Source organism: Macaca mulatta, chromosome 6 (genome assembly GCF_049350105.2).
Source record: "Macaca mulatta isolate MMU2019108-1 chromosome 6, T2T-MMU8v2.0, whole genome shotgun sequence".
Taxonomy (NCBI): Eukaryota; Metazoa; Chordata; class Mammalia; order Primates; family Cercopithecidae; genus Macaca; species Macaca mulatta.
In genome coordinates this window covers 84791129-84817979 of record NC_133411.1, presented here as the reverse complement: position 1 = coordinate 84817979, position 26851 = coordinate 84791129, and the positions used below count along the sequence as shown (strand labels likewise).

At 35.0% G+C, this 26851-nt stretch overlaps 1 protein-coding gene across 3 annotated transcripts in view; it reads right to left on the bottom strand.

The window, feature by feature from the left end:
- SCAMP1 (secretory carrier membrane protein 1) overlaps nt 1-26851 on the bottom strand; it is a 119539-nt gene that overhangs the window by 47056 nt on the left and 45632 nt on the right. For all 3 annotated transcript variants that reach the window (XM_078004923.1, XM_002804439.4, XM_015140319.3), the window contains 4 exons: nt 18156-18254; nt 17125-17233; nt 14845-14973; nt 10234-10393 (listed from right to left, as the gene is read on the bottom strand). In XM_078004923.1, the coding sequence (XP_077861049.1) occupies nt 10234-10393; nt 14845-14973; nt 17125-17233; nt 18156-18233 (476 nt within the window). In that variant the 5' untranslated portion in view covers nt 18234-18254. The remainder of the gene's footprint in view (nt 1-10233; nt 10394-14844; nt 14974-17124; nt 17234-18155; nt 18255-26851) is intronic.

Sequence of the window (26851 nt, the reverse complement as noted above, 5' to 3'; positions counted from 1 at the left end):
CTGCACATTATGCACATGTACCCTAGAACTTAATGTATAATAATAATAATATAAAAAAGAAGACGTATAAATGGCAAAGAGGTATAAGAAAAAAAAAGAAAAAGAAAGAAAATCAGTGTATCAAAGAGATTCCCATGTTTGTTGCAGCCCTGTGGACAATAGCCCAGATTTGGAAGCAACCCTAGTGTGCATCAACAGAAGAATGGATAAAGAAAAAAAAAATGTGGTACACATACACAATGGAGTACTATTCAGGCATGAAAAAGAATAAGATTCAGTCATTTGCAATAACATGGATGGCACTAGAGGTCATTATGTTAAGTGAAGTAAGTCTGGCACCAAAAGGCAAACTTTGCATGTTCTCACTTATTTGTGACAGCTAAAAATCAAAACAATTAAACTCCTAGAGATAGAGAATAGAAGGATGGTTGCTAGACGCTGGAAGGGTAGCAGCGGGGTTGGAGAGAAGTGGGGATGGTTAACAGGTTAAAAAATAGAAAAAAATTAGAATCTGATAGCACAACAGGGCAACTATAGTCAATAACAATTTAGTTATGTGTTTTAAAATAACTAAAACAGTATAATTGGATTTTTTGTAACACAAAGGATGCATGCTTGAGGGGATGAATATCCCATTTTCCATGATGTGATTATTACACCTTGCATGCCTGTGTCAAAGTATCTCATGTACCCAATAAATATATATACTTGCTATGTACTCACAAAAATTAAAAATAAAAAAATTTAAAAAGAAAAAAAAAATTGTATTAAGGTTGGGAGGGGGGAACTGAGAGTACTCTGCTGGGAGGTCTTTACAGAACACATGAAGCAGAGTAATATTATTTGAATACAGACTATGATTAATTAGAGACATATATTGTAAAAACTAGGGCATCACTAAAAAACATTTTTAAGAGATATAAATAACGATGAAATAGGGGAGAAGACAGAGTCATTAACAGATACTCAACTGATCCAAAAAAAAAGGCGAAAAGAAAGGAAAAGAAACAAAGAATAGTTGTAATAAACAGAAAACAGATGGTAAAATGACAGATTTTAATCCAAGGAGATCAGTAATTATATTAAATATAAATGGCATAAGCACATTAATTAAAAGAGACTGTCAACTTAATATATAGACGTCAACTTCATATATAAAATAGATTTTTTGGTTGGCAACCTATAGTTCGGTCTGCAAAAGCATTTTGAACATTTTACAAAATGGTAAAAAAAAAAAAAAAAAAAGTACAAAAACATTTTGAACATTTTGAAGCATTTTAGAACATTTTACCCAATAATGGCAGGTTATATATTCTTTCAAGTGCATGCAGGAGTGTTAATTTCAGAGTTTTAAAATTTCTAGCAACGTTATATCTATATGGTTTCTTAAATCTGTATCTGCACTCAATCTGTTATACAATACGTTGTTCTGGTTGAAAATGAAGAAATCTGCTTCACACGGTATGCTGTTAGAAAAGGGAGGAACTTAAGCTCTCTGAAAGGAAGGCCCCAAGAGTCCTTAGAAAAAGTATTAGGAAATAAGCTGCATACAAAGTTAACAAGCTATTTATCTTCTCCACATTCTCAACACTCAGTGGGCAGAGAACTTTATAACAAATACTAACTACATTGGTTACAGAGCTAGTCAAGAAACAAACACTGTTAGTAAATATTCCAGAGTAAGTTAACTTATTGTGTGGAAATCACTGATGTACCTGGATTCACTGCAAACTAAATGATAATGTAAATATAATAAAGTAGAAAAGAACATAACATCCTAAGCTTCTAGTCTGAAGATCTGGGTTAAAACCTCAGTTCCTAATAATTTGCCCAAAAGACCGTAAAGATTAAATAATACAAAGTACTGAACATGATTTGTAGACTCTAAAGCAGTATATATTATATGTACATGTAAGAGAATCTGATAAGCACTAGCTTCTTCTGGTAGTTATAGAAAGAATATTACCTTTCCTCATGAAGAGTTTGAGATTTTGCTTTGGGGAAAAAAAAATCTCTTTTTCTGGTTATATAAACAGAAAGGATGAACCAAAGTTTTTCAATTTTGCCAGAAAATATGGAAAGAATCAGAAGGGAAGGAAGGAGTGTGTATGTGTGTAAAATGAAGCAACAGAGTAAATAAGGCAATTATCTACTGTAGCAATACAACTGTACAAAAAAAAATAATCACAATATACTAGAAAGTGTAGCTGTAAATACTATTTACACAGTAATAAATAAAGAACTCCAAATACTAGTCTAACCTAAAATCACTGTTACATGTAACAGAAGGACTGTGGGGAGAAAGGAAGTATGTGTGTTGGGGAAAAGGGACAACACAAGCTTTAGAAAAGCTGAAGCTTTATTCTCCATAGCAGCAAATGAGTAGAAGACAACTAAAACTTAAAAATCAAGAAATGGAAATTCACTTCCAGCATGACAGAATGAGGAAGTCAACAAATCCGCTTCTCAAAATACCATAAATATGGATCAAACTCAAACAACCATTTCAGTATTCTGACCAAAGGCACACAACATAACAAACTGAGAAACATCTATTCATGGAAACTACTGAACTCTGGTAAGAACAGCATGAGTCTGTGGCATTCTTGATTAGAACTGCTCTCATTCCCCACAACTCTCTCGGCAACGTATTTCAACCAAGGTAGGGCAAATCATAAAAATTGGCACCCTCACTGCAACTCCCAGAAGGAACTCAAAATGACCAAGTGGAAAGTATGCCAGAAATGCAGGGTTGGTTTACAAAAGTCAATCAATGTAACTCACCATATTAACAGAGTAAGAGGACAAAGATCACATGATTATCTCCAGAGATCATGGCAACAGAAAAGCATCTGGAAAAATCCAACACTATTCATGATTTAAAAAAAAAAAAAAAAAACCTCTCAACAAACTGGAAACAGAAGAGAAGTTCCTCAGATCAACAAAGGGTATCTACAAAAAAAACCCTACAGTCAATATCATCCTTAATGGTGAATGCTTTCTCTTAAAATTGGGAATAAGGCATGGATGTTACTCTTTGTACTTCTATTCTCACTATCCTAGAAGCTGTAGCCAGTTTAATAAAGCAAAAGGAGGAAAAATGAAGGTGGATTGTTTAAAGATAACTACTTTGGAAGGAACAAGCAAACATTTTTATTTGCAGAAGACATTGTCATAATGTATATGGAATCCCAAGGAACCTGAGCATGCATGTGCACCAGCACGTGTACACACACAAGCTACTAGAATTAGTGAAGGAGGTTACCAAGGTAGAATGATACAAGATCAATATATGAAAGACAACTTTATTTCTAACTACGAGCAACAAACAATCCAAAGAGGAAATTAAAATAATTCCACCTAAAATAACATAAAAAGGATAAAATACTGAGTAACAAATTTAATAACAGAAGTGTAAGATTTGTGCAATTAAAACTGAAGAACATGGCTGAGAGAAATTATAAAAATCTAAATAAATGGAGAAAAATCCATATTCACAAAATCAATGCTGTTATTCTCCCCAAACAGGCTTACAATGTTAACGCAATCCTTATCAAAATCACAGCAGGGTTTTATTTTAATTTTTTATTTTTTGTAGAAACAGGCTGAGTCCAAAATCTAAATAAAATGCAAAGGACTCTGAATAGCCAAAACAATTCTGAAAAAGAAGACAGTCAAAAGACTGATTCATTATAAAGCAACATTAGTCAAGAAAGGCATATTGGTATAAAGACAGGTATATAGTTCAACATATCAGAATTGAGTCCAAAAATAAATTCTACATCACTGGTCAATAGCTTTGCAAGAAAAGTGTCCAAAGAATTCAATGGGAAAAGTATAAAAATAGACCTATCCATATATGGCCAAGTGATTTTTCAACAAAAGTACAAAAAGATAATTTACAAAATATAGTCTTTTTAACAAATAGTGGAGGAATATTTGGATACCCATAGCAAAAAGATGCATTTAGACCTTCACACAAAATAAAGATCAATAATCATATACAATAAACAAACATTAATTCAAAATGTATTACACACCTAAACACAAGAGATAAACCACAAACATCTAGAAGAAAATATAAGAGAAAATCTTTATGGCCATGGGTTATGCAAAAGGATCTTAGACATGATAGTAACAGGACAAGACCAAAAAAATTAATATATCAGACCCTTAAAATTGAATGTTTTTGTGCTTAAGGCACCACTAAGAAGCCACACACTGGGATAATATATCTGCAAATTGTTAAGCAAGAAAACAAAACAACTTCTATCTCCAATACAGAACTCTTACAACAAAATATATTTTAAAAATAAACTTAGTAGTAAGAAGTCAACAACCAAATTTTTAAAATAGATAACTTGAACAAACATTTCACCAAAAAAGACACATGTGTCTAATAAGCAAATAAAAAGGTGCTCAAACTTCATCAGTAACTAGGGAAATGCAAATTAAAGCCACAATAAGATACTACTACTACATACCCACTAAAATGGCAATAATCAAAAGACAAAAGATGAGTGTTAGTGAGGATACAGAGAAACTAGAACCTTCAGACATTGTTGATGGGAATGTGAAATGGCACAGCCACTTTAGAAATGCTGATGGGAATGTGAAATGGCACAGCCACTTTAGAAAACAGCTTGGCAGTTTCTTAAAAATTTAGACATGTTTAAAAAAAAAAAAGTTTCATCCCAGTAAGGCTACTTCTAGGAATATTGTTATGGTAACTCTTAAAAATATAATCAAGAGAAATGAATATCTGACCATAGACAGACTTGTACATGCTGTTACAGCTTGGATATTTGACCCCCCAAACCTCACACTGAAATCTGATCCCCAATGTTGGAAGTGGGGCCTAGCAGGAGGTGTTTGTGTTATGAGGGTAGATCCCTCATGAACGGCCTGGTGCAGTCCTCACGATAAGGATTAAGTTCTCTACTAGTTTCCAAAAGAGCTGGCTATTAAAAAGAGGCTGGCACCTCTCCCCCAACTGGGTTCTTCTTTCTCGCCATGTGATCTCTGCTCACATCTGCTCCCGTTTGCTTTCTACCACAAGGAGAAACAATCTGAGGGCCTCACTAGAAGCAAATGCTGGGGCCATGGTTCTTGTACACTCTGCAGAACCATAAGCCAAGCAAATCTCTAAATTACCCAGCCTCAGGTGTTCCTTTGGAGCAACATAAATGAACTAAGACACATGCATATTCATGGTATTATCCAAAAACCCAAAAGTTGAAAAAACCCAAATGTCCATTAACTGGTGAATGCATAAATAAAATGTAATGTAGCAATACAATGGAAAACTAACAATTAAAAATAAATGAATTACTAACACATTTTGCAGCCCAAATAAACCTCAAAAACATTAAGTAAAAGAAAACAGCAAGACTGTTCTATGATTCCATTTACATGAAATGCTCAGAAAAGAGAAATTTTTAGACACAGGCAACAGATCAGTGGTTTCCTGGAGCTAGGGGGAAGGAATGAGAATTGTGTGCAAATGAATCCAGGAAAATTTTGGGAAAGATGGAAAAGTTCTAAAACTGATTGTAGTAATGACTGTGCAACTCGATTAATGTACTTAAAAATCACTGAATTGGGTGAAGGATATGAATAGACACTTCTCAAAATAAATTTATGCAGCCAACATGAAAAAAAGCCATCATCACTGGTCATTAGAGAAATGCAAATTAAAACCACAATGAGATACTATCTATCTCATGCCAGTTAAAATGGTAATTATTAAAAAGTCAGGAAACAACAGATGCTGGCAAGGCTATGGAGAAATAGGAACGCTTTAACACTGTTGGTGGGAGTGTAAATTAATTCAACCATTGTGGAAGACAGTGTGGTGATTCCTGAAGGATCTAGAACGAGAAATACCATTTGACCAGCAATTCTATTACTGGGTATATAACCAAAGGAATATAAATCATTCTGCCATAAAGACAAATACAAACATATGTTTACTGCAGCACTATTCACAACAGCAAAAACTTGGAACCAACCCAAATGCCCATCAATGATAGACTGGATAAAGAAAATGTAGCACATATATACCATGGAATACTACGCAGCCGTAAAAAAGAAATGAGTTCATGTCCTTCGCAGGGACATGGATGAAGCTGGAAGTCATCATTCTCAGCAGACTAACACAGGAACAAAAAACCAAACACCTCATGTTCTCACTCGTAAATGGGAGTTGAACAATGAGAAGACATGGACACAGGGAGGTGAACATCACAAACTAGGGCCTGTCAGGGGGTGGGGGGCAAGGGGAGGGAGAGCATTAGGACAAATACCTAATGTGCATGGGGCTTAAAACCTAAATGATGGGTTGACAGGTGCAGCAAACCACCATGGCACATGTACACCTACGTAACAGACCTGCACGTTCTGCACATGTATCCCAGAACTTAAAGTTAAAAAAAAAAAAAAAAAGAAAAAAGAAATCATTTAATTTTTCCATAAGAGTGGATGAATTTTATAGTATGTACAATATATCCTAATAAGGCTACTTAAACAAAACCAAGGAATGGCAGTATATGATCATTATTTACAATATAAAGGTAAATGCCCACATAAGTCAGGGGCAAGAACTGTTGGTAGAAAATGATTAAAATGGGGTCATTATTTTACCAAAAAAATCTTTGTACAGTTACTTAAAACTGTATATAAAATAACCTGTATACAAAGATGTATCACTTTTATAAATATTAAAATACTTTTAAAAATATTCTCTACAAGCTAAAAAAAGGTTTGGGGGTCCAAACACATATGATAAAACTAAAATTATAGCTAGAGAATGACAAAGATTATCAAAATTCAACCTAATGACTACCTATGGAGCAGGGAAATGGAAACATACCAGTGCTTCAGCAGTATTGATAATGTTTCATTTCTTTAAATTGACCAGTGGGCTCACAGTTCGTAGATGACTCATTATTATGCCTTTTAACTTGTGTTTCAAGTATTCTTTGGTATGCGTTAAATATATCATAATTAAAAAGTGGGAGAAAGTACTATTTTGAAAATTGTCTTCAAAGCTACAAATAATGGCTCTATAAAATATAATCTATAACAAATCACAGTTCACTTATAGATCATAAAATGTAAATGATAAAATCTAAGAGGGTCCAAAAAAAGTTAAAAATTAATTACAACTACCATTTATTCACCATCTATAATGCAAAACTTGCATACATTATCTCTAATCCTCCTTTCAACTCTACAAACATCCCTCATTTAAACCTAACAAACTGAGGCTCTGAGTTTTACTGCATGTGCTCAGAACCACACAGCTTTTTAAGTGGGGAAGCCAGGATCACCAAGCACTATGCAAATATTCATTCTCAGTCTGTTTCTAATAGTTACTCAACAACATTCAACAATAATGCTGCCTTGTTAATAATTACCTAGTATTTTGATGTATTTGCACAAAGACTAGTGATTTGTGGAAGTACAAAATTCAGGACCAAGTTGGGGTTTTTTTTTTTTGTTTTCTTTTTTTTTTTTTTTTTTTTGAGACAGTATCTCATTCTGTCGCCCAGGCTGGAGTGCAGTGGCATGATCTTGGCTCACTGCAACCTCTGCCTCCCTGGGATTCTCCTGCCTCAAGCTGGGATTACAGGCACATGCCATCACACTCAGCTAATTTTTTGTATTTTTAGTAGAGATGGGGTTTCGCCATGTTGGCCAGGCTGGTCTCGAACGCCTGACCTCATGTGATCCGCCAGCCTCTGCCTCCCAAAGTGCTGGGATTACAGACATGAGCCACCACACCCAGCCCCAAGTTACAATTTTGTAAACTACATAAATAACAAAATGACAACTTCATGTCCTGATACCTAATAAACTTAACTTTAAAAAACACATACATTTGAAATTTCACTATATAATTTTCCTTCAGATTTTTACAATGAGATTACTTTATGGAGAACAAAGTCCTGTAAATATATCGATATAAGGAAATGCCAGAGATACATAACAGGAAGGTATATTAATGATTATAAATACTTTAATTCATCTTTCCCCACAAAAAGTATTCCGCTCGGGGTTGGGCACAGTGGCTCATGTCGGTAATCCCAGCACTTTGCAGGGGCTGATGTGGGTGGAGGCCGAGGTGGGCGGATCACCTGAGGTCAGGAGTTCAAGACCAGCCTGACCAAAAAGGTTAAACCCCGACTCTACTAAAATTACAAAATTAGCCAGGCATGGTGGTGCACGCCTGTAATCCCAGCTACCTGGGAGGCTGAGGCAGGAGAACTGCTTGAACCCAGGAGGCAAAGGTTGCAGTGAGCCGAGGTCAAGCCACTGCACTCCAGCCTGGGCAACAAGAGCGAAACTCCGTCTCAAAAAAAAAAAAAAAAAAAGTATTCCTCTCAGTTCTACTCTGCACAGTGAAAACCAGATTATTAATATATATTTATATACTCTAAAAGACTGAGATGCAACAAGAACTCAGCCTAGGGATCAATAATGCCAGAAGTAAAAATGTTCAATCGAGTATTTTTATTTCAACGGCCAAAATGGGGGAAAACAAAAAATACCAAGTGACTTCAGGAAATAAAAGGCAGAAAGTTGGCTTTTAGTCATTTATTTTGGCTACATAAATCACAGAAGGTTTAAAATCCAAATTCCCTAGTCTCAGGTCACTTTTTAAAAAAAGTTTCATAAAGATATCCTCACTCCTACCAGCCAGCATCATCACAGATCGGTAACATATTGGTAATGTGATGGAGGTCATTAGGCAGAGGTTAGACGTCAAAAATAAATAGAAAAAGCCTTGTGAGCCACGCTTAGATAATGAAGAAAATAACAGCAATAACTCAGATCATGCAAGGAGTAAATACGTCCCTTTCATTCCTCTGCAACCCATGTCTACAGGAGAAGCTCTTTCTGTTCCTTGGCAACCAATCTCCCATATTTTAATGTATCCAAAGGTTCTTTTCTCCTTTCCCTTCTCCCATTTCTTCCCTTCACTCCTCCTCTCATCATTTCTTCTCTTTATGCCATATCTAAGTAATAATTTACTTCTTCATTGTCTGACACCTTTTCTCTCCAAATTCCCTAATGTTCTCCCATCTCCTGTTCTCTTCTGGTTTTCCCCCATCTGTTTACAGATCTGGGTTTCTAACTGCGTGTGTGTGTGTGTGTGTGTGTGTGTGTGTGTGTGTGTGTGTGTGTGTGTGTGTGTGTGTGTTACACATTCTAGTTAACTAAAGAGATTTTAGGTTGCAATGGAAAAATATATTGAACACTTAAATGTGGCCCTCTAATTTCCCTAATGTATCTTTAAACAACACAAGCATATATCCTAGTAATGTTACTCCTTATTCATGAGAGTTGAAAGGGTTTGTTATTCACAAATGAGTTTACTCAAATAAAAATGAGTTAAAAAACTATTAAATATATGAACCCTTATAGGACTATCATTTCCATTAGTATTTCCCAATACTTCTTAAAGCAAGAGTTCAACAAATAATGGTTGCATGGTCAAGTCACAAAGCACAAATCATACTAGGTACTTAAAGAGTGTAAGAAATCCTGAAATGAAGACACTTGCTTAACCATATTATCCAGCTGTTTCCAAATTTACTAAGCTTAATTATGAGCTCTTTTTTTTCCCAGCACCTATTAATATCCCATAGAACATGCACTTAGGAAATGTTAACCCTAACCACTGATTAAAATATACTATGTAAAGCATCATACTTAACCTAGTAGCATAAATGGTCTTCGAAATGTTGCTGCCTTTGAAAAAACCTAAAATGAATCTATAAAGAAAATAATCCAATTTGTTAGGTACAAATGGCTCGTTTTAAATATTGCATGTATATTTACCTTTCCTAGGTTAATTTAAAAATTAAAACTGTAAGCACCAATTGGGATTTTGAAGGTGGGGGTGGGGTGGGCAAAGAGCAAAATTTTCCTTAAAGTATAACATATGGAAGAGAATATTTTACAAATACTGACTTCTAAGACCGTTCTTATTTTTCCATCAATTTTCATGTTTGGTCTTTTTGTCAAATGGCAGAAAAAAATGGAATTTTATGACTTACAAAATCCAATAAATACACAGGCATGCTATATTGAACTTTCCTGAATGTATGTTATACAACAATACAAGAATTTTTTAATGAAAATGCGTCAATTTTCCCTTTAACGTGTACTACGAATTATTTACTTCACAGGTTTTAAAGAGTGTATTTTAAAGTACACACATTTTACCTGAAAGCTCCATAAAGTGGTCTGTACCAACAGACGAATGAACAAGGAGTAAAAAGCAAGAACCACAGGATACTCAATCCAAAATCAACCGCTCTTGCAGAATCAACACAAAACCAAGCCAAGCATCCGAAGATATTTAGAAACAGTGTTACTGCATGGACTGTGGAATCAGAAAACAAAATAGAAAAAGAAATGTTTACATTCAATTTATGAACTCATCCAACAAAAAACTGTAAATAAAAAAATACTTCCTAAGAGCAAATGTCTTCTACCCCATGTTTCCATTTATATTTTTCAAAACACTGCTATATCTTATGTATTTGATTTGAAAACAGAGTATACACAGGAAAGCAAGTCTTAATACATGTAATGTTTGGCAAAAATTCTGTTGGCCCTCGCCTCCTCACAATGACGTAGCTAAACCAGAGGCACACTACCTTAAGGGCTTCTTCCCAAAAAGGAAACATACGATGTCTCTTGATCTGAAGCCCAAGAAAAAACGCAGTGCCTGCCAGGAAAAGACGCAGGACTTAGGAGGAAAAACTGTATCTTTACAGAATGGCGCTGCAGACTAAAAACTGGACTAAAAATACTAATACAGTAGCAATTTCTAGTGACTGTATAGTCAATGCATAACGATTATTCATTCATCTTCATAGAGCTGTCCATTTGTAAAATCCTGAAAAGAAACTTGCGTTTTGGTAGAGGATTAAATTTACTAAGTCCCCTCTTCATTCCCCCACACTACATGATGCATTTTAGTTACTGTGGCAGGCTTTTCTTTTGGTTAACACAAATAGATGTTGACAAATTCATCATATGCTGTTAATAATTACTTTCCCTGACAGACCAAAAACAAAAAAATCTGAGTAACACCTAATTATACCATGATCCTAAAGAACTACTTTGACCCACTGTAATTAATAACTGTTTCAAAGGATTTTTAAAAAATTTATTCACAGGCTGAACTTATTATAGTAAGTACATTCTTACATAAGTTAAAAGAATGTTAGATGTTAATTATCAAATCAACAAAAATACGCCAACTCTTGAATTACAATTAACAATTGGGAAAACGTATTGGATCTAGTTTTTTTAAATCTCAAACTTTAAGATTTCTTTACAAATCAAATAAATTAATAAAACAGATATACACACATTCTGGGATGCCTAAATTTGCTCTTACCTAACCCACCAGATAGGTAAACAAGCTCTAGAGCTTAAAAAAAAAAAAAAAGCTCTTAGATTAAGCCAATCGTTTAACCTCTGTAAGCTTCAATTTTTCAGCTTTTCTAACTTTAAAATTCCATTCAATTCTATCACAAAAGAGACACTCTCACTCATTACTCTAGTCCCATTAGAATTTTTAACTCTCAGGAATGTTTGCTCATAATAAATTTACTCAAAACCCTTGGCCTCAAAATAAGGGTGGTTAAGATCTTAAAAACAGAATTGAAAAGATTATAAAATAGAAAATTATTACTAGGCAGCATTAAATAGCATCCAGCTGCCTTAAAAAGTTTTAGACCTGAAGAACATTCTAACTAAATGTTAATTTTCAAATTAGGTTATTTCCTAATCCACTGAAAGAAAGATAAAATATATGTATAATTATGCTTTAAAGTTCATGAAAATTCTTCCAAGTATAGATGAAAATATCAATCTAATTTTGTGTAATAAAAATGTTTTTCTAAATGTTTTCTATGAAACATGATAAATAAATCATTTACTTATATCCCAACAAAGACTAAAATGTCCAAGGCTAATTACTGAACAATCTGTCCACTTTTGCAGAGTTCAAAAAACATATAGAAAGGTAAGGTAAATGTAAAATATATGTTTCTATACTGCTAATTTCAATCCAATTTGAGTGAGTGATGAATCAATGCTGGTAGACTCCAAGAGTAGGCAGAACACTAAAGAAATCTTTGGGCCATTTTGTTTATGTGATTTACAAGTTGAACAACTCTCCTTCACATAAAATTTCAGTTTGCTTCATTAAGCACTCAAATCTGGTATTAGTTGATCTAAATTTGCAACATTATAATATTCTTCTTGGTAAGTTCTGAATTACAATATAGATGCCTAACGTAAATAGCTTTATAACAGTATATTATCTTCACCAAATGGTCTTTAATGTAGATGGCTTGTTTTTATTTTTCCTTTTTAATTCAAGAGTACACTCAAAGAGGTGGAAATTCATTTCACAATATTTCTATTTGCTTCAGTTCATTTATAGTTTAAATTATTTGCTTCAAATAAAGTAACTTTGAAAGCATATCTTCTTCACATTCAGCTTAAAATGTAAATTACCTCTTCATTTTGGTTCTTTGTTCTTTGTAAGTGGCAGAAGCTGGAAATCTAGACTCTGAGCTCTACAGTCAAGCTATACACCTCCTTCCTTATTTATGTAATGTTGAACAAGTTACTCAAATTCTCTAAGCTTTAGTTTTCCTATCTATAAAACCAAATAATATAGTACTTCCTTCGAGGTGTGGTTAGGATTTAATATAGTAAGATAATATATATAAAGTGATTAGCACTGTGCCTGACACAAAGTAAATCCTCAATAAATATTAGCTCTCATTGTAATTATTATTACAGTGTGAAAGCATTAGTCAACCCCCAAATCAAGAGGTTAATATGTTCTAAAAATAATTTATTAAAACAGGCAATATTCTATAAAATGTAGGCACATTACTAAGCTGGTAATAGATCTTACTTTGTTCCAGGGAATCTGCTTCTTCAAAACAGAACCCTAACTAGAATCGTAAGCCCTTTGAATACAGTTGACAGACATGCCAACTGAACAAGGCTGGAGAAAAATACAGTCAACTACGTTATTTCTGTGACACTCAGAAGGTGATATATTTCTAAGACAAAACAGATCTATTCTGAAACAATCGGCATTGATAATTAATCATTTAGTTAAAATTAACCATCTCTCCCATTTAATCTCTATTTACTAAATTCCTTGTATAATTTTCTTCCAACACCCATTTCCTCCACCAAAAAATATTTTCCTAGTTCTAGCTACTCAGGAGACTGGAGTAGGAGTATCCCTTGAGCCAGGAGTTCAAGTCCAGCCTGGGCAACACAGCAAGACCCCATCTCAAAAAATATATTTTTATATTTTTTTCACTAGGTCAAAGAACATACATGTAAAATACTAGGCTGGCTGGATATGGTGGCTCATGCCCGTAATCCCAGCATTTTGGGAAGCCAAGGTGGGCGCGCTGCTTGAGGCCAGGAGTTTGAGACCAGCCTGGGCAACATGGTGACACCCATCTCTACTAAAAACACAAAAATTGGCCAGGCATGGTGGCATGTGCCTGTAGTCCCAGCTCCGCACGAGAATCACCTGAACCCAGGAGGCAGAGGTTGCAGTGAGCCAAGATGGTGCAATTGCACTCCAGCCTAGGTGACAGAGCAAGACTGTCTCAAAATAAATAAATAAATAAATAAAATGCTAGGACAATTTCTGCCCATTTTAAAAAATAAACATATATAAAATATAAATGCCTATATTATACTGATTAAATAAGAGTTGGTCAGCATGTACATAATACACGGAATCATTTAATATTAAAAATATATACTACTGACACTGAGGATTCAGCAAAAGATATTAGATCAAGAATATCTCAAAAAATACTAAAAACGAAGAGTTAAAAATAGACTATCCATTAGGAATCACTTCTCATATTCCAAAACAACTTGACATACATGAAGAATGCTCCTAAAAGATTTGGAGGAAAATTATCTCATCCATTAAGGTAGGGGCGGTAGTCTCATTAATCATAAAGTAAAAACAAATTCTCCATCAAGAATGTACACTACAAATTATCCATTAACCCAGATGTTGTGCATGTGAGAACCCTCAATAGCTACCTCCCCTTCTGACATGATATCAAAATGAGGCTGAGACTACTGTTTGGAATAAAAATGAAACTGAGAGTAAGTGGGAGGTCTGTGCACACACAGTAAAACTGTTAACCGCTTGACATTTTGTTTTAGTATTCCATGAGTTATTATACTCAAAGTGATGTGTGCATCAGAGCCCCAAATGTATATTCTAATTTTGTTCAACAAAATGTCCCATATTAATTAAGCTTTTTCAATAATAAAAGTATCGCAAATGAAAACAAAAAGTAAACTGTACTCAAAGCTATAAAAAGAACAATTAGTTTATGTAATTTATGCCTTTTTAAAAATAGCTGTAACACCTATATTTAACAGAACTCTTTTAAATGACTTTCCTCTGCATAAAATTAGTATAAATTATTTTTTCCAAGCAAATCATGCCTAGATAACATCTTTCAAGGAAAAAGAACTTACAAAATTTTACCCACATGACAGAGAAGTTGTATTTTCCTCAAAAGAATGCCAGTTCTCAATATACAGGTTTTTCTCAGCCAAGGACTTACATTGTCACATATAGTACAATTCTGAAGTACCTAAATATGATATGTTTCACTCTGAAATCGTGATTATTAAGCTTTATCTACAGAAAAAGAAGACTGGTTTGCTATATTATCCTTGAAATAAAAAGTGGATTTCGACAATAAAAATATAAATTCTAAGCAAAGATATAAATTGTTGTATACTCACACATCCACAAGTAGTACATAAGCTTTACTGTCTTTTGGAATTCTACAGGAATGTCTACAGAAAAATCCTGATAGAAACAAGGTCCAACAGGAAAATTGCTAGGAAGAGGTGGCCAATTATTTTTTCTACCTGTGAATTTTTTTTAAAAAAGAAAAGGTTATTTATATTATAACAAATGTGATATTCTTATTTTTTGTTTCACAATAAAGAAAAACTCCATTATTTTAATAAAAGTTTAGAAAAACTGTAGTACCATATCTCTGTATTCCTAGAAAGATAAGCTTTAGATTTTTAAAAAATTTTCTCAGAATATCATCACCTTAGAGCACATTAGATAGTAAAATAATTTTCCAGTGTCATGTCATATCACATTCAGCAGGAACCATTTATGTATAGAAAAAACAAGAAATAAAAAGAAAGCACATATCCAGTGCTTCTGCCCTAAAACAGATTTATTTCACAGTCCCGAGTCTGGCTGGCATGAAAAGGCCATCCAGTTTTTAAACTTCAATTTTCTCCTCAGCATCTTAAATCTTCAAATATAATTCTGTTATAATTCCTATCCCATGTGGACAGAGACCAGCTTCTAATTTTTTCAAGTTTTCTGTTAAGTCCAAGATTAAACCAATACCAAAGAAACAAATTAAGAATATTCAAAATCTGGGAAAAAATAATATCCAAACGACAAATGTACGAAAACCCTACAACAAAGAAAACATGAAACAGTCATGATAAGGAAGCTAAGGAATTATAGAACCTTTAAAAACGCAGAGAAAAACAAATTCAAACTGTAAAGGGAAAAAAAATGTCTCTATATAAAGAAACCAGATAAAAAATAAGACGAGAAATGGTGGGGGAAATAAAAAATTAAAGAAGTCAAAACATGAAAATAGAGGTTGTAAAAACAGCACCTAAGGCCATTTCCCAATTTTAGATGTTATATCCCACAAATTTTTTAAAATTCAATTTTACATACTTTTTCCAGACCAGGGTAATTTTTATAGTAGAAAGAACAATAACCTATTTCTGATTCTCCCCAATGAGTTTCCTGTGTTCCATTTATCATACTACTCAAATTTCCTATAGTTCATTTATCATACCAATCTCATACTATTTGAGAAGCGGCACTGAATACTTGTAAAGAAGAGAAGCTCTGGAACCATAAGTAGCTAGCCACTTACTGGCAAGGTCACCTTGGGCAACTTACTCTCCCCTCCAAGCCTTAGTTTCCATATCTGTAAAATGAGAATAAAAACTGTACCACCCCTCATGGGATTGTACTGATGATTTAAGTATGAGTTAAGAGGGGAAAAGTACTCAAATGTGCTAACATACTGCAGTCTAACTGTTAATTTCCTACTCTTTGTTACTGTCTTTACTAACATATCTCTCATAGAAATAGTTTGTATTTGCCAGTACTGAAGAAATAAGATAGATTTTAGTTACAGGTACTTCAGAAACATTGGTCTCAGTTCAACTTTTAGTTTCTCCTTCTATAGATGCTACCTCTGATGCTGCAAGCAAGAAAATGACTCAGGATAAATGTGTTCTCACAAAGCCCTAGACTTACACATTCTAAGATAAAAAGAAATAGTTTTGTATATTGTTATTGTTCTAGCTTTGCATTGCATCAAAGCTAGACATCCTAACAATGACTTATCTAGCTCATCCCAGACATCCTAACAGTGACTTATCTAGATCTTTTATCTCTTCTTACTCAGAGACTGCTAGCTTTCCCTAAGAGACTCCTTTGAGGTGCTTTGGCAGGCACAAACTGAATAGAATTCACTGCAAACAATTCACCACTTATTTCTTTGGCATCATATGAATACCTTAGGCTTCCAATTTTTCTAACGTGATTTGACAAAATACTTTTGAGGACTGGGGCAGATAATCTGAAACTGACCTGAATAAATCAGGTAGGAGTCAAATGCAGGGTAAATGCAAATGTACTCACAAAGATTCAATAGAATCAAGGAGGGCCTAACTGCAGAATCAAAGGCTCCTGGCCTCAGAGTAAGCAAAAATTATCATATTCACATTCATTTTGTGTGTGATGAGGCTAACACTGTTCTAATCTATCAACAAAAGACCACGCAAATCAGCCAAGATTAGAAGGCTACAGAGTATCAAGGAGGCAATCTGCTGTGTCTGATCTCCTTGTTAGAACAGGAATACAGGGTAGGGTTTTATGCACAGGCTAAATAACCTAGGAGTTAGTATAGACATAATGTAAAGTGTTTAAAAGTTATTTTTATTTCAAACTTCTTTGGATACTACCATGTTGACTGAGGTTTTGCATTTCTCGTTCCCGACGATCTAATTCTGCGGCTTTTCTTTCTAGTTCTTCCTGGCGCTTAAGAAGCTCAGCTTGGGCCAATGCATGTTCCTAAATAAAAAATATCAATATGTGAACAGACTGTCAGAAGTATAAAATACTTTAACATTTATATGCTAACTCCTACTTCTCTATTATGAGAGAAACCTAATTCAAACACACTTCCAAAGTACAGGAATTTTACTGAAGATCATAGTTACAGAAAATATTACAGGGATATTTGGTTCATTTGGGTTCTGAAAACCCTCAGTGGGAATGTTGGGTCCATTAGGACAGGAAAATTTCTCTTAGTAAAAGTAGCCAGAATCCTTAGGTAATCTGGAAAATGAAATTAAGATGACCTCTATGCCTAAATGAATGAAGAACAGAGGCAATGGGAACAGTTGAGGAAAATGAACAATAGAAAAAAGGGCAACAATAGAAAAAAGGGCAACAAAAAGAATTGGCTCCTATAAATCAGATTAAATGATATATAAGGCCACCAATGCAAGAATATGTTCTAATATCTTAAATGTTATAGGAGAATGAGGTCAAAAGAAATTCTTTATAACTCAATTTGCCCTTACATGTTATCAGGCATCTTATTAATCTTTCTTCTCAGATTTTTGCCATCTTCTACCTCCTAACACTATTACTTTAGCATTATAACACTCTCCCAATAATATCTATTATTCCATCATTTTTACCTTAATGGTAGTATGCATTAAAAAGTGAGACCAAAGGCAATAAAAATGTATACACCAAGATGATACACAAATTCAATAATTCCTAATAATAGAATAAAACAAATGGTATAAGCTGACAAAGAGGAACGAATATTTGCAGGGTGACAAGACAGCAAATTCAGACTTGAAAGTGAGTTAAAAATTAAGCAACAGAAATGTAACCATATAAAGAATTATTTTGCTCTGAAAGTAAATGTTATTGATATTATAACTGCCAATACGAATTCATACAACTAACATGAACTAACCTTTGCAATCTGTGTATAAGCTGGATGTTCCTCTGTTGGTTTCATTATTGCTGGTTGTGTATTGGGTACATTAGGCATCTTCACACTGCCTGGTGGAGGCTAGGAGGATTAAGAGACGGACAAATTATGTAACACAGATACCCAACTTTAACTTCTTTCAAAACGTGTAACACCAATAAAATGAAAAATCCCCAAATCTGCATCTCTTCATTCCCTGCCCTCTCATAGTCAAGTGTGTTGCAAAGAGCTGCTTAAATTCTCCATGTCCATTTTCTCCAACTCATTCATTTTTCAACTCTACAATCAGGCTGCTACTTTTAACACTACATAACAAACACTCTCCTCCAGGATACCATATGGTAATAGAGGCTGGGCATGGCGGCCCACGCCTGTAATCCCAGCACTTTGGGAGGCCAAGGCAGGTGCATCACCTCAAGTCAGGAGTTCAAGACCAGCCTGGCCAATACGGTGAAACCCCATCTCTACTAAAAATACAAAAATTAGCCAGGCGGGGTGGCCGGCACCTGTAATCCCAGCTACTCAGGAGGCTGAGACAGGAGAATGGCTTGAACCCAGGAGGCGGAGGTTCCAGTGAGCCAAGATTGCACCACTGCACTCCAGCCTGGGCAACAGAGCAAGACTCCATCTCAAAAAAAAAAAAAAAAAAAAAAAAAAAAAAAAAAAAAAAACTTTGAGTTTTTGTGGGTTTTTTAACAGTAAAATACAGATAGAACCAGACAAAAGAACTACACCAAGGTTTACTGCCAACTCTTCCCTCTTGAGAAAGCTACATGCCAGTGCTCTGAAGAGCATATAGGAAAGTTCTTGATAGAACCCCACGAAATTGAAAAGAGTGAAAGGGAAGGCCTAAGGAGAGAGAAAATAAATTACCCAATTTCCACTATGCCAGTGAGGATCAGCAGTGTCTGAAAGCTGCAAGATCAGGAAGTAGACATCTACAAGTCCATCAATGGGGGACCGGTTAAATTACTGTATATACATACAATGCAGCCATGAGAAGAAATTAGCTATAGAAGAATGTCTTTTAAAATACTAAATAAAATAAAGCAAGCTGGCCAGGCGCAGTGATCCCAATACTTTGGGAGGCCGAGGCGGGTGGATCGCATGGTCAGGAGTTTGAGACCAGCCTGGCCAATATGGTAAAATCCCCTCTCTACTAAAAATACAAAAATTAGCCAGGCGTGGTGGCAGCAGGCGCCTGCAGTCCCAGCTACTCAGGAGGCTGAGGCAGGAGAATCACTTGAACCCAGGAGGCAGAGGTTGCAGTGAGCCAAGATCGCACCACTGCACTCCAGCCTGGGTGACAGAGCAAGACTCCATCTCAAAAAATAATAATAATAATAAAATAAAAATTAAATTAAAAAAATAAGGCAAGCTACAGAACAGTCTGCATATGACCTTTTCTTCAATAGACACAGATTTATACATGCCCCCATAAAATATCTGGGAAGTCTCAGCCAACTGATATCAGAGGCACTTGCACCTGTTGTTTTATACGCTTCTTTATTATTTGCTTCCCTCGACGCATGCACAATATACTACTTTAATAAAAATATATTTTTAAAGTACTCTTTAGAATGACCATAAGAAAAAAGAAGAAACAAGGATGGGAACATGAAAAGAACAATAGAAACAAAAACAGTAACAGAAAAGAAGAAAGGAAAGAAAGAAAGAGAAGAGGGAGGGAAAGAGGAGGTCATGAATAAGAAAAATGTAAGAAAGAAAGAAACCGCACTAGGAGGTTCAAGCATCCTAAGAACTGTTAATACCAGAAGACACAACCAATATACAGCAGGATTTCACTCTGACACAGCTAACAGCAGCCCTGAAAAGGAAGCCATGCATAACCAAAGATGTAACTGTAGTTCAGCTGATTTTAAAATGCATATACAACAGGCAAGAACTGACCGGGCACAGAGGCTCACATCTGTAATCCCAGCCCTTTGGGAGGCCGGGGTGGGTAGATCACCTGAGCTCAGGAGTTCGAGACCACCCTGGGCAACATGGTGAAACCTCGTCTCTACTAAAATACAAGAAATTAGACAGGCATGGTGGTGTGCACCTGTAGTCCCAGCTACTGGGGAGGCTGAGGCAAGAGAATCGCTTGAGCCTAGGAGGCAGAGGTTGCAGTGAGCCCAGATTACACCACTGCACCCCAGCTTGGGCTACAGAGTGAGATCCATCTCAAAACAAAAACAAAACAAAAAAAAAACGGCAAGAACTAAAAACAGGTCAAACAATTTTGAAAAAAAATAAATGATGAAGACCTATGATATCAAGGCTTATTATAGAACCATAGTAATTAAGAGTGTAATACAGATGCAAGGACAGAGAAATGTACCAATAAACAAAATAGACACAGAAACAAACCCACACTAATGCAGAAACTTGATACCTAACAGAGGTGTCACTACAAAACAGTGAAGAAACAATATGTTAATCAATAAACGGTACTTGGATAACTGGTTACTCGTACTTCACATCCTACAAAAAATGAATTCTAGGTAGATTAATGATCTAAAACTGAAAAAGCAAAACTTAAACACTCAGGAAAAATACATGTGAATATTTTTATGAATATTTCTTGAGCTTCTAGAATGTGAACTCTAGAAATATTGTGTATTTTGTTTACGACCTATCCCAAGTACCCAAAATAGTCCCTGAAACATAGTAGATGCTCAGTAAGTATCTGTCAAATTAAGACTGGAAAACACACAAACCATATAAAATTGACAAATTTAATTACATTGAAATTTATAAAAAGTAAAAAGTCAAATCACAGACTAGGAAAAAATAGTTGTAATGCATATAATAGAAAACTGCTACCCAGAATATATAAAGAATTGTTACAAATTCATGAAAATACAAACTAACTGAAAAACTAGCAAAAGATCTGAACAAGCAATAGAAAGAGGTCAATAAACATGTGAAAAGATGTGTTACAGCCTTAGTAATCAAGAAGTGCAAAAACAATCATATATCATTTCAAAACCATGAGACAGAAAAACAAACTCTGACAATACCAAAATTGGGATTTACACAATATATACAATGGTGGTGCATATCAAAATTAAAGCATTGATCAAGATAGCATTTCAAGTGAGTTGAAATAGAAAGAACTGTCAGTAAATGCTGTTGGGAGAATTATTTAAATTGGGGCAGGAAAAACAAAATCCCTGTATCTCCACAGAATTCCAAATGGATTAAAACTTGAATATTAAAAAAAAGACAAGACAAAAAACAACTATAAAGACACTAAAATACACTCTATAGACTATAGGGCATTATCTGATCTTGGCATGAAGAAAAGTCACTCGAAACATTCAGAAAAGTTGAGGGGAGAGAAATCATAATGAAAAGGTAATATATTTGACGACATAAAAATTTAGAAATTTGATTATATAAAGCATTCATAATCAAGATTAGATGGCAAAATCTAATAAGCAACATATACAACAATTAGTTAATATATTTCACCAGGTACAAATCAATACAAAATTATCAGATAAACATGTTACTGAAAAGAAACTGCATTTTTAAAATCTCTGAACAGGCAGCTTATAACATACAAAAGAAAAATAAACATACAAAAAATCTCAACCTCATTAGTAATCAAAGAAATGCATATTTTACCTAATTATTTTTAAAATGATTATCATAGGATTACCACATTTTGAAAAAGATGTGGTAAAATAGATATTCTCACACACTGAAAAGTGGGGATTATAAACTAGTACATATAGCAATCCTGCAGCACAGTTTGGCATTATGTTCCAAGAGCCACAGAAGTATTTATACCCCATGTACTATGAATATCTGGTTTTTTAAAATATCCTATGGAAATAATCCAAGATATCTGCAAATGTATATATGCCAAGAATGCTCACTACAGCTTTATTTACAAAAGCAAAGGGTTACAAATAACCCCAAATGTCCAACACAACAGAGGAAATGGTTAAACTGATACAGCTGTAGGAGAGTATACACTACAGCTATTTAAAAGTTCTAAAAGAATATGTAATGAGGAAGCTAAGACAAGTGATAAAAACAAGTTATGAAACAAAACTGTATATACAATATAACACGAACTTCCTATTTTAAAATAAGATGAAAATATATCAAAATGTTAATAGGGATTATTTCTGCACAGAGGGATTAAGAGCATTTTCTTGTATTTTTAAAATCTCCATTATAATCTTTTGTCACTAAAATAATCACAAATTCTCTTTTCCAAATGCTTGTTCCCCCATGCCCAATATCTCATATTAATGGGCAGAAAAACTAAAGTCAATCAATCCTAACTTCTCCAATTAGAAAAGTATGGTCCTTTAAATGTAAAACCCAAAACTATAAAAACTGTAGAAGAAAACCTAGGCAATACCATTCAGGGTATAGGCACGGGCAAAGATTTCATGACAAAAACTACAAAAGCAATTGCAACAAAAACAAAAATTGACAAATGAGATCTAATTAAACTAAAGAGCTTCTGCACAGCAAAAGAAACTATCCGCAGAGTGAACAGACAACCTACAAAATGGGAGAAAATTTTTGCAATCTCTCCATCTGACAAAAGTCTACAAGGAACTTAAACTAATTTACAAGAAAAAACAATGTCATTAAAAAGTAGGCAAAGGACATGAACAGACATTTCTCAAAAGAAGACATTCATGGGGCCAACATATGAAAAAAAGCTCAACATCACTGGTCATTAGAAAAATGCAAATCAAAACCACAATGAGACACCGTCTCACACCAGTCAGAACGGTGACTATTAAAAAGAAAACAACAGATGCTGGCGAGGTTATGGAGAAAAAGGAACGCTTTAATACTGCTGGTGGGAGTTAAATTAGTTCAACCACTGTGGAAGACAGTGTGGTGATTCCTCAAAGATCTAGAGGCAGAAATACAATTTGACACAGCAATCCCATTACTGTGTATATATCTAAAGGAATATAAATCATTCTACTACAAAGACACATGCACACATATGTTTACTGCGGCACTATTCACAATAGCAAAGACATGGAATTAACCTAAATGCCCATCAATCGTAGACTGGATAAAGAAAATGTGGTACATATACACCATGGAATACCATGCAGCCATAAAAAGGAATGTGATCATATCCTTAGCAGGGACATGGATGGAGCTGGAAGCCAGCATCCTCAGCAAACTAATGCAGGAACAGAAAACCAAACACCGCATGTTCTCACTCATAAGTGGGAGCTGAACATTGAGAACACATGGATACATGGTGGGGAACAACACACACTGGGGCCTGTCCGGAGATGGGGATGGGGATGGGGGGGTGCAAAGGGAGAGTATCAGGATAAACAGTTAGTGGATGCTGGGTTTAATACTTAGGTGATGGGTTGATCTGTGTAACAAATCACTATGGCACACGTTTGCCTATGTAACAAACCTGCACATCCTGCACATGTACCCCAGAACTTAAAAAGTTGAAAAAAAAAAAGGAAAAGAAAAAGAGCTCCTGGCACCTTAAGTGAGATAATAATTCTTACATATATTGTCCCAAATTCACATGGCATTTAGAATTCCTATCTTGATCAATAATAAAGATCTTCCCCTAGCAAAAAAAAGAAAAGCATGGCCCTAAAGTCCTGTCTTCTTGGTGTAATAAGCAGCAACAATAAAACAATGACCGAATATTAATAAAATGCCTGGCAAAGTTAGCCTGGCAGCAGCATATTTCCGGAAAAACACAGAATAAATTACCCAAGAATGCACCCAGCTGAAATCTTGCTATAAATGCTGTATTACTTTAAATAACAAAGGAAGTATTAAGTATAATAAACTAGTAGATAAGGATGAAGGTAGGGTTAGAGCTAGTAATGTGATATACTTAAGGCCATAGTTGCTTGTGGTAAAGCAATGATGAGAAATGTTGGAGAGCCACAAATCTCTAATAGCACTGATATAAATCTAATAGCTATTATCCTGATAATTTCTTCACATCTGTAGATGTTAAAGACCCAGTATTTTCTTTACCCACAACATACTGGAGTAGCCAACTCAAGCCAAGTAGAATTCTGGAGGACGACCTCTTTTCATCACTACTAAATACCTATTGTGATGACGGTTCTTAGTTCATTTCCAACTTTTCACTTTGGCACAGATGAGCATCTATGCATGCGTGTGTGTGTGTGTGTGTGTGTGTGTGTGTGTGTGTGTCTATATGTGTCTCTGTCTCTATCTATCTATCTATATAAAACAAGCCACTCACGACTATCATTTCTTAAAATACAGCAGATCATCCATATGTAGAGATCCCCTTCTAGTATATAATACCTAAAATATTGGACCAAATTTTATTTAAATAATATTGTAAATACACAGCTAATGCAACAAGAAATCCTGGGAGGCAAGAAAGCAGGAACTACTAAATCCAAAGAAAGAAGAGCCTTGATACCAAACCATTCACCAAATTACTAGTGATCCATCTGTACTAGTAAACTAGCGGCAAAGCTTTGGAGCTGGTACAAGGATGGTAAGTGATGGACAGGATCCCTGCATAAAGCCAGGAGTCTCTAAAAAATGACAGTTTCAGTGGATGAATAAGAAAAGGGCAGTTTCACAGAAAAAAAAAAAAATGATGGGAATACCTCCATGTCTTGTCCTTAGTTCTGGATGTAGAAGAGGGAAAAAAGGGAAATCTTCCCTGAGAATTCCTAGTCATAAACCTACCAATGGCCAGGCATGGTGGTTCACACCTGTAATCTCAGCACTTTGGGAGGCTGAGGTGGGAGGGTCACTCGAGGCCAGGAGATTGAGACCAGCCTGGGCAATATAGTGAGACCTCAGCTCTACACAAAAATTTAAAAATTTACCAAGTGTGGTGGCACATGCCTGGAGTCCCAGCTACTTAGGAGGCTGAGGCAGGAGGACAGCTTGAGCCCAGAAGGCAGAGGTTGCAATGAGCCAAGATCACGCCACTACACTCCAGCCTGGGCAACAGAGCAAGATCCTGTCTCAAAAAAAAAAACAAAACAAAAAACAAAAACCTACCAACTTGCAGATCTCAGGTCAGAATTCTACTATGCACATAGACAAGATAATCCAACCTCCAATTTTCATTGAAAAGGATCTCAGGCTGGTAATGGACTCAGGCATTTGGCAAAAGTAGAGGAACAAACATTAAAACTACGTGATACGGGTTTGGCTGTGTCTGCACCCAAATCTCATCTTCAATTGTAGCTCCCATAATTCCCACGTGTCATGGGAGGGGCCTGGTGGGAGGTAACTGAATCATGGGAGTGGGTCTTTCCTATGCTGTTCTCATGACAGTGAAAAAATCTCATGATATCTGATGGTTTTATAAAGGGGAGTTCTCCTACATATGCTCTCTTGCCTGCCTGCCACGTAACACGTGCCTTTGCTTGTCCTTCACCTCCCACCATGATTGTGAGGCCTCCTCAGCCATGTGGAACTGCAAGTCCATTAAACTTCTTTTTCTTTATAAATTACTTTATTAAATAAAGTATGTCTTTATTAGCAGCGTGAGAACTGACTAATACACCAGGCTTCAAGAAATTAACACAGATAAAGTTCCAAGTAACTTTGGCTTATGATTTAAATGTGTGAGGAAACAAGCCACAAGGGTCCACAGAAATAGCAAATTACAAAATAAGAACTGAATATATTTGAAGTATCAGACATAAAACAGGTGTGTTTAATAAAGAAATAAGAGGATAATAAAAGTTTGACTAACAACAGACTATCAGAATTGGCCAAACAGCTTCTTAAATGATACATATGCAACTTCTAAAATTGAAAACTTTAATAATGATTTTTAAATTATAAATTTAATAGACAAGTTGAACAGCAAACTACACAAAGATGAAAAAATGAAGGAATGGAAGTGAATCTAAAGAAAACTACAGTTTTCTGTGTGACACAGCACAGAGACCTAAAAAATGGAAAATATGAGAAATTACAAGACATGATGATTGAGAAGGTCTAATATACAATTAAGAGGTCCAGAGGAGGAAAAAAAATAGGATGAGTGACAGTCAATGTTTAAACAGAATATGAAGACACTAATTCTCAGATTCAAAACTCTAAAACACAAACCGAATTTAAAAAATAATAACACTCAGATATATCACAAAGAAAGAGCACCTTAAAAACTGCAAGAAAAAAAAAAAGGATAATTCCCACACAAAGGAAAGTCACCTATAAACCACGGTGTATCCTTTCACCTAAGATCCTAAGACTGAGCTAGCTTCTCAATACCAATAATGCAAGCTCAAGTATAAGGTGCTAAATGGCTGAAAGAAAATAACTGATAACATAGAACTCTAAATCCAGTCAGATTAGCTGTTTGAGAACCAAGATGAAATAATAACAATAAACACAAAAAAATTCTACCAATAGACCCTCACTAAAAGAACTACTTTAGGAATAACAACAACAAAAAAAAATGATAGAAGAAAAATCTGAGATCCAAAAAGGAAGACCTCTGTATCTCACTGGACACTCCATAGTATATCATCTTCATTTTACATTGACCAAAACTCCAAATACAGAAGGAAAGTCAACCTATTGGCAGGGAAAAAGAAAACATTCTACTGCAACCAAATGTACTACGGTAAGCTCCTCTCCTGACAAACCTAGAACTGTGTCTGCTACTACTTTGGCTGTACCTGGGAAAAACC